Source organism: Coffea arabica, chromosome 8c (genome assembly GCF_036785885.1).
Source record: "Coffea arabica cultivar ET-39 chromosome 8c, Coffea Arabica ET-39 HiFi, whole genome shotgun sequence".
In the NCBI taxonomy this organism is placed as follows: domain Eukaryota; kingdom Viridiplantae; phylum Streptophyta; class Magnoliopsida; order Gentianales; family Rubiaceae; genus Coffea; species Coffea arabica.
This window is the reverse complement of record NC_092325.1, coordinates 34,537,168-34,546,358: the sequence shown is the minus strand read 5'-3', so window position 1 is coordinate 34,546,358 and position 9,191 is coordinate 34,537,168. Positions and strand designations below refer to the sequence as shown.

General features: G+C 35.7%; 1 protein-coding gene across 1 annotated transcript; it reads right to left on the bottom strand.

The window, feature by feature from the left end:
• Nucleotides 1–1,751: 1,751 nt before the first annotated feature.
• LOC140004452 (uncharacterized) lies at nucleotides 1,752–8,783 on the bottom strand. Its single transcript, XM_072062805.1, has 2 exons — nucleotides 8,247–8,783; nucleotides 1,752–3,029 (listed from the first exon to the last, which is right to left on the bottom strand). The coding sequence occupies exon 2, from the start codon at nucleotides 3,027–3,029 to the stop codon at nucleotides 1,752–1,754; it is 1,278 nt and encodes a 425-aa protein (XP_071918906.1). The 5' UTR covers nucleotides 8,247–8,783.
• Nucleotides 8,784–9,191: the final 408 nt, after the last annotated feature.

Genomic DNA, 9,191 nt, shown 5'->3' with positions numbered 1-9,191 from the left:
AAATGGTTCAATTATTTTTGGCATTTTATCTTCTTGTATTATTAAACTTTTCAATCTGTCTAAATATTCTTTTTTAGGCATAGGATCGTTTATTTTATCTATTATATCTAATAAAAATTCTTTATCTTCTTTTTTAGTAATAACATTTATATATTTTGGATTGCTTGAGCAACTACAATCTTCGTGATCTTCTGAACTACTTAAGTCATTATAATAATCATCGTCCGTTTCTTGCTCTTTTTCATTTATTAATAAATTGATTAATTTGTTTCTTATCTCTTCATCTTCCGCACATATTTCATTTATTTTTCCCTTAATTTACATTTATCTACTTTATGTCCTTTTTTCCCGCATTTCCAGCAAACAACTTTCTTTTTATTATACTTTTTATAATAAAGTTCTTTATTAGTTTTTTTATGTTTTTTTTTTATTTTTTCCTTTCTTTATTTTTCTTTTTATGTGATGAAGGGGATTTTATTTTCTTAATTCCAAAAGCTTTAGAAAATGATCCTACTTCTTTTGTTTTTGAGCCATATTTTATTTGAATTTTTAATTCAGAACATAAAAGTATACCTTCCTTTTTAACAAAAGCAAATAATTGACCAAAAGTAATATTTTCCAATGAAATAACTTCAGTTCCCATTTCCTTTTGTAAATTATCTATTTTTCTTTGTGAAAATAAATTTGGTAATCCTGTTATAAATCTTTCTTTCCAAAATGAAGCATTGCAATCTGGTCTTCTTAGTACATTAGTCAAAAACATATCTTTATACCATCTAAAATCTGACAAAGTTAGACATTTTAAATTTGTTAAAAAGGTTTTGTTTGCATTTAATTCTTCCTTTGGATTTCCTACAAAATACATTACTATTGTTACAATTAAAGATTCTGCAGCATCTGACTGTATTTGAATATTCCCTTAATCATCTTCTATTTCTACTGTATGATCTAATATTGATAATTTATCTTAAAGATTTAATGCATTATCCCACCAGTTTTTTAATTGTCTTGTAAAACCAAAAACTAATAAGGTTGCAATGTTTCTTTCTTGAATATTTTTTTAGCTTATATGCTAGACTAGCCATTCCTATTTCTTGTAGAGTATTTAATACTTCGTATTCTGCTCTTCCATCTATATTCCATTCATATATTGAATCTCCATCATATTTTGTAGTATGAAATTTCGATCTTTCTTCATATTGTATATCAGGAGGGCTAGGTCTACGATAATAATTTCTTGTGCTTACTAATTGTCAATCCTTTTTGTTTCTAAAAGTTTTTCTTCACTTTATCCTATTTATTTGATTACCTTCTTCTTTATTAAATTGTTCTTCTATAGAAGTAACTATGTCTGTTTCTTCTTCTAAATAACTTGATTTTTCTGATGTTGATTCTTCATTTATAATTACTTCATCTAAAGTATTTATTCTAGGAGTGTTTGTTGTTAATGATTGTAAGGTTTGAGATATTCTTCCTAAAATTGTATCTATGGAATTAACATTTTGTACTAATTCTTATTCTCTTTCTCTTGGAAGACTTCTTGGTTAAAAATGAGGAGCTGAAATATCATTTGGGAATCTAGAAATTGGTCTCTGTATACCATCAATTTTTGTACTTACTACTTCTATATGTTGTGATATGGTATGAAGTGTTTGATTTCTATAATTATTCTGTTGATATAATTTTTTAATATCTTCTATATTTACATTATTATTAGTACTTCTTAATTTTTTTACTCACTTTAAGAAAAATTAGTTGACTTCCTTATCCCTTGCTTCAATAATGGCTTTTAACCTTTCCACCTCCTTGGCTGGCTCATCTTGCATTTCTTGTATGGTGGACCTTCCTATCCAGTCTTCATATTGCGGAGTGGTCAATCCCCTTTGTTTGAGTCCCGGAACGTACTTGACGCGTTCGTCATCGGATAATGTTTCCCAGGCCTCATCAATAAGAGTCTTCATTGAAATTTCCTTCGGACATATCCCTTTGTCGAAAACGATGACAAATGGAGTCAGATCCACTGCGGGTGGTACATCTTGGACTCGCCCTAATTGTCGGAGAAACCTCCTCGGATTGTATGCCATGATACCCTGAGTACCCCATAGAGGAACAAATTCGGATGCCTTGGTATGAAGAATAGGTTTGGTACAATTGGTCCAATCCAATACCCATCTAACATTTTGACTGGTCATATTCGTCAAGAAATCCACAAAATCGGACGCATTACACGGCAAATTGCTGCTATCAATCCTTTTGTGATGTGTGATTACCCAGTTATATCCGGACATTGGTAGACTCTCGGGAATAGCCGGTCGTCTCATGAAGTGCTCCATCCCCCATACATGTAAGATTAAATTCGAACCACAAAAGAACTTTCCCCCTCTCTGACAGGTAGAGCAGGCTATGAAAATATCGGCTAGAATGGTTGGAATGATAGAACAGGGCTTATTATTGATTCCTAAAAACAGGTCATACATGATTTTGGTGAGCTTGAAGGCTATCTTTTTGTCTTTCCTGGGAAAAAAATAAGTTCCCGCCATGACTAATCCATACACCCAAACTCTCTTTCGATCCCATATTTCCTTAGAAGTAAACGAGAAATCCCCTCGATGTTTTTCAAAACCATCCCTTAACTCGAATCGATCAAACAAGAATTTTGCCTCTATATTCTGGTCCAACCCTTGTATTACTGACTCCTTTATACCGGTAAAACGACAAAACTCCACTTTGTCAGATGCTAATGGGAATATAACGGCGGTTCCCTGAACCGGCAAATTGAGAAATCCAGCAATTTCCTCGATAGTTATGGTCATTTCTTCTTTCCCTAGCCTAAAAGTAGAACAAATGGGATCCCATAAGTGCACCAAAGCCTCTACCAAATATCCATCGGACTTAATGTCTTTAAAATCCCCGATAGGTCCCAATCGAGTGGATACTTGATTAATCTCGCTTGGCGAAAGCAATGTGGGCCATTTTTGCACCTCAACTGGTATTGCTAACATCTGTTGGACGCGGCGAGGATTTCCCATCTAAGAACGAAAATCGATGTCAAATACCTTACCTACGGGTCCCACCCCTCTAGTTAAACATGAATTTAAACGTGCAATTCCCAAAATAGGGTTAAATACCCACGGGAAAAAAGGTTGGCTTATCCTTAATATAGGATTCCCTATATGGCATTCCATTTCTAGGGCTTATGCATGATGCCATTTATTAAAGCAGTAAAATATGCAATATGACCTAAAGGACCCTTGATTTGCCAGGGTAGGCCCAAAATGACATGACATTATTATTTATGCACAAAAATATACAAAACTTCTTAAACGTGCCATGTCCTATCTACACGGGTAGGCTTCTTAAAAGAAGGTCATGCCAGACCTCTTATTTGCTAGGGTTGTGAATGCAAAAACAAGAAACAAGGAAAGTTAGTTCCACATTTAATCACATAACACGTTGGACAATTAAATGATAAAAAACAGGAAAAGTAAATAAGGAAAAGGATGGGATCCCTCCCCTCGTGAATGGTGTCCCTAATAGGGTTAGGCAGACTCTACCCTAGGTGAACTATATGGATGCATGAGGTTGGGGTTCACTAATGCATCTAACTCGATAAGCTCAGGTCCCCAAGCCTTCAGACTTAGGGCCAAGGGTCATCAATTCCATGGCCCTTTGTCGGTGGCTCGAGCGATTCCCCAAACACCGCTACGCACACGTCGTGTCACGGCCGCATGTTTGAGTGAATCTATAAAAAACCTCAACCTTCGACTAAAAACTAAGGATATTAACCCAAAGTTTAAAGCGGAAGAGTGAGTGACCCATTGGATCGTGCTACGCACACGTCGTGTCACGATCACACATCCAAGTGGGTCTCCTAATCCTAATAGGGTGGAGTGGCGTGACAAGCCACTAAAAAGAAAAATAAAGGGGGATGAATAGTAAAGCGTATGCGCGTATGATAGTGCACGTTTTGGAGGGGAGGGATCGAGAACCAATGCGTGGCTCTAAGGGTGACACACCCCCCCAAGTGCAATGACAAGCGCGGTATAAACAATTAAACATTCATTCAAACATCCAATCATACATACGTGAGTGAAGGAGCTTGATACGTGAGCGAATCAAAAAATGAAAAAATGCAATCCTAATATCCAAATGCAATTCATAAAAGGGGTAGAAAAAGGAAAAAGAATGGTTAAATAAAAAATGCTCGGACCCACTTAGGAATTCCCCAGTAGAGTCGCCAACTGTCGCGCCCCATTTTTTTTTGGAAAAATAAAATGATTGTTTTTGTGATTTTATTGGTTTGGAAAAAGTGAATTTTTTGATAAAAATAAAAATGGGTCTAAATGGGACTTTTGAAAATGCGACGATTTGACCCAAGAAAAATAGTTCAAAAAGGGTTTTTTATATGAAAAATGGAGTCGCCACTTGGTATAGAGTTAGGGTGTACTAAGTCACCCAAAAAGTGAAATTTTTTTAAGGAAAAAAAAAGTAAGAAACCCTTTTGAACGACTCCTAGTCCACGCAAACAAAGAAAAAGGTTCGGGAGTCACATTTGACGAAGGGGAAGGCAAGGATAAAAATCCAAGGCACCCCTTCGACCTAACCAAGGCTAGTTGCGTGATTTAACCCTTATTTTCCTAAATTTTTCTACCCAAAGTATGTATTTGCAATTTGGACAAAGACTAATGAATGAGAAATGCAATCCTAAATCTAAGAAATGTCTCTTATGAGGCTTGTGGTCCCATTCACATGAATTGTGAAGGCCAATAAGAAAGACCTCATAGAAAATCGTGAATGATGCAAATGAGGACTCAAATAAGAGTGTAAGTGTGCAAAGTGTAGAGAAGGGCATGTGTGCAATTTGAAAGTGTTTGTGTGCAAATGAATGAAAATATAAGTGCTCGTGTGCAAGTGAACAAAAATAGTAAATATATATAAGTAAAAAGATAGGTGCAATGTGTGAGGTGAAAAATAAAGAAGTGAATAGGTGTGTGAATATGGCATATGGATTAAAAAATTTAATGAGGAGAATAATGAGAAAATGAAAATGTATGAACTTAGAGGGATGCATCAAGTCGGGTACGGGGATGACCTCTAGTTTTATGATTTTAATTTTCCCTTTGACTAGAAGGAAAAACTAGCGTGCTAAGGCTATTTGAAGCCACACTCGCTCGTTTCCCTTATCGGAAGGGGATTTTCACGCAAATGAACCCTAACTAGCATGAGATGCAAGTCCTAAAGTGAAGGGGAAGGGGTTTGAGGAACATGCCAAATGATAAACTAAGGAAAAATGCGTGATATGTGGTGATCATGCACTTAATGAAAAAGGGAAAAAAAGAACCTATTGGGTCTAGCATTGGACTAGCCCCTCCTATGAATTCCGACTAGCGTTGGACTAGTGGAAACGATAAAAGAAGCCACAACTAGCGTTGGACTAGTGTGATGACGTACATTCATTCATTCCATTCATCCACACTATAAAAAGCGAGTAGACATGCGAATCACTTATAAACACGTAGCACATAACACTTAGCATGCTTGACTAGATGCAAAATCCTAATAAAGCATTTAACATATAACACATAGGCATGCAACCATTACATTTGCTAACTAAAACAAAAGGGAAAGGGAAAGTGGACCAAATTACTTGCTACGCCCTATCTATTACAAGCCAAGAGGTGTACACATACCCCATTAAAAGAATAACTTAATGAAAGCAAAAAGCAAATGACATAAGTAAAAGGAATTAAAGAAAAGCTAAGAAAGCAAAGTAGACATGCAATTCACTTAGCACGTTGAGTCACATAAGAGAAACAAAAAAGATAAAAGGAATTATACCGCTCCCTTTTGTAGTGTTAAATGGACGAGATTTAAACTGGGCTAAGTCACCAACTAACGGGATAACATGTGCTAAGACCATTCAAAGCAAAGGATTAACGCACCAATTTAATTATAAGATATAAACAAAACAATTGGAATCCACCTAATCATCAAATTTTCCCCCAATTACAACTTAATGAAGTAAAAAGCTAATTAAAGACCAAGCAAAGACATGATCATCCAACCTCCAAGCATAACATCCACTAAAGACCCAAATGCAAGCACTACACAAATCAATTGAACCTAATTGAAGCATTTAAAAACTCAAAGGTCCCCAAGTAAAAATTAAAGTCCAAGCAAACATCATATCTCAAGAATCCAAGAGTGAATGAAGGTCCATGAATGGTTTAAACTTGCATTTCTAGGACCCAATAATGATCACTAATCAATCACAATCAACGTCAAAATGAATCATCAAAGAGCTTCAAAGGTCCCCAAAATAATAAAGATCAATTAATGATTCGAATGCAAACACCTTAGGACCTAATTGCAAGAACATGGAATGTAATTGGGCCATAATGCATTGCTGCAAAAATCACAGGGACCCAATTGATTAGCTTTCTCAAATTTGTGGGTCATAGTAGAACAAGGGGAGACTTGGGGGGTTAAAGTGAAATTTTCAAAAATAGTTTCATGCAAAACCATGCAAAGGTACGTAAACATTGCCTGCAACAAGAATTCTGATGAAAGCTTCCCTCAATTCGGCATTAACAGCTTTCAAACTCAATTAAATCCCAAACAAAAAACTACCATACATTCCTCTCATTTTGCATCATGAAACTTATAAATTTAACACCAAAGGTCAGCCAACAGACATGCAAAATCTGAACAGTTCAGGTGACTTCATGCAAAGCTTAGGAAACATTTCTGCAGCCAAAGAGAGTCAGCCGAGACTTTGGAACTTCAGCAGCCTTATGCGGCAAGAGAAAAGATTTTAACCAAGAAGAAAATCCAGCTTCCTAGCACTCGCTAAAGGTTGCAAACTCATTCTTAAAAACACCTTTTATGCATACAAAAAAAAAACAAAGAGAAATCTGGAATGAGAAACCAACTCATGATTCAGATTGGTTCAAGACAACTCACCCACCATTCAGAATTTTTAGGGAAATCTATTTTACTTGGCCAACATTCAAGCTAGTTTACGTTTCCTGTGATTCAAAGAATGCAAACTCAACACCAAACCTTCTTTTCTTCCATTCAAACATAAGATTAGGCATGCAGGTTAAGCAGGAAAACTCAACAAATCAAACACAGAGAAGAAAACATCACAGAAAAATTGTGGCAGCTTAGGCTTCTGTACTAATTTGCTGCATTTTCAAACACAAACTTTGGACTTTAGCACCTCATCTTTAACCAAACCTTTCACCTAACAAAATCATTACTTCAAAACACACATAAATGCCATGGTACAATGAACCATGAGCATGGAAAAACATGCAAACTGCTTGAACCTTTCAACAGACTTGCGGATTTGGCTTCTGCAATTTTCAGCCATGACTTTCTATCCTTGCATGTAAACTTTCGGCAAAACCAAGTTCATTTAAAACTTCAAATCAACTTCACTCAAAACCACGTTAAACACCTCTCAAAATATTTCAAATAACCAGCAAACTAAGTAATTCAAACACTCGAAAAATTCAGCAGCCAAAAGTGAAGCCTGCTGCATTTTTTTTTTTGTTTCCTAACTCAAATTTCCAATTCAAACACACGACTTTGATTAGATACCCTTCAACCCCAACATCACAGCTTTAAACTACGCAAGTAACTATACACCCACCCCAATCCAGATGAACAAAAACCAGACTGAAGCCATGCAAAAAATTCTGGAAAAATATGTGTGCAAAGGTGGTTCAGCAACCTGAAATGATCATTTTCAGCAAGCATTTGATCTTAATTCAAGTGTTTCAGCCCCCAAACATACAAAACATGCATTTTATACCTATAACTACCCAAAAACAGCTTACAAACTCACAGAACGAAAAGGGAAATCAACGAATTAAAAGTCAGAAATTCAACTTGCCGAAGAAGCACTCCATTTTCTGATTTGGTTCTTGTTCCTCACATGGACAGCAGCAATACTTAAAATGAGAATCTATGACACTAACTTACAAGAAAAATCTAGTCTTGCAACCCAAAACTCAACCTAAGACGAACCACCAACCAAAGTTGGAAACTTTAACCATTTTCTCTCGGCCAAAACACCCATATGTGAAATATCAACCCCCCACCCAAACTTCAGATTTTACCAAACCCAAAAACAAGAAACCTTAGTCATATTGAAGCCAGACCAGAATCAACAAGGACACAGAAATGCAAACAAATAACTAAAGGAAAAAACTTTGACCTTTAAAAGAAGAAATCGATACCTGAAACGAAGAAAGAACTTGAACGATTCAGCAAACACTCGATGGAGGAGCGATGATGATGCAGTTGTCTTCTCTCTCTCTCTGTATGCTCTACTCTTTCTTCCTAATCAGCCGCCCATCAGCCTCTCTGATTTCTCAGCCTGTTTTCCTCTCATTTCTTTTGCTTGTTTCTGATTTTTCCCTTTAGTCTACAGCCGACAACCTTTGTCTCTCTCTTCTCAGTTTTCCTTAGCCGTTCCACTCTCTCCCCACTAGCTCTCTCTCTCGATTGTCCTCCCTCTTTTTTCCTAGCTCTGCCCCTTTTCCCTCTTGCTCTCAGTTCTGCCGTTCACTCCCTTCTCTCCCCAGATTTTCAGCCGTTCCTTTCTCTCCCCCAAAACCCCTTACGGCTGAACCTTCTTATCCATTTTATATCCACTTCCCAATCTCCTAAACCCTCACCTCAATGGTGAGGATGAAGGCTTACCTCTCGCCTTCATATCCAGCCATTCAATGGCTGTTGAGGCTGTCCTTTGCACGCTGCAAAAAATTGCAGCGTGCATGCTGCGATAATTTTTTTTTTTTTTTTAAACAACTTGATAATTACAGAAATGATAAAATAAAATATAAATAATAATAATAATAATAAAAAAATTACACAAACCAGGTAATAATAATAATAACAAAACAAAAAATAATTTTAAACAAAAAACTAAACAAAAAAAAAGGCCATTTTTTAATTAATTTTTCAATTTTTCATTTTTCATCATTTTCTTTTTCTTTTTTTTCATTTTTCCAATCCAACTAAAGCCTATTTTTTTCTTCTTTTTCCTCTTTTTCTTTAATTTTCTCTTTTCTCCTTTTTTTATGATTTTTCATTTTCATTTTTCTTTCAAGAAAGCATTGAATAAAAACAAAATGACTAAAACATATTTTTGATGTTTTCCTTTTCTTTTTCTAAAAACT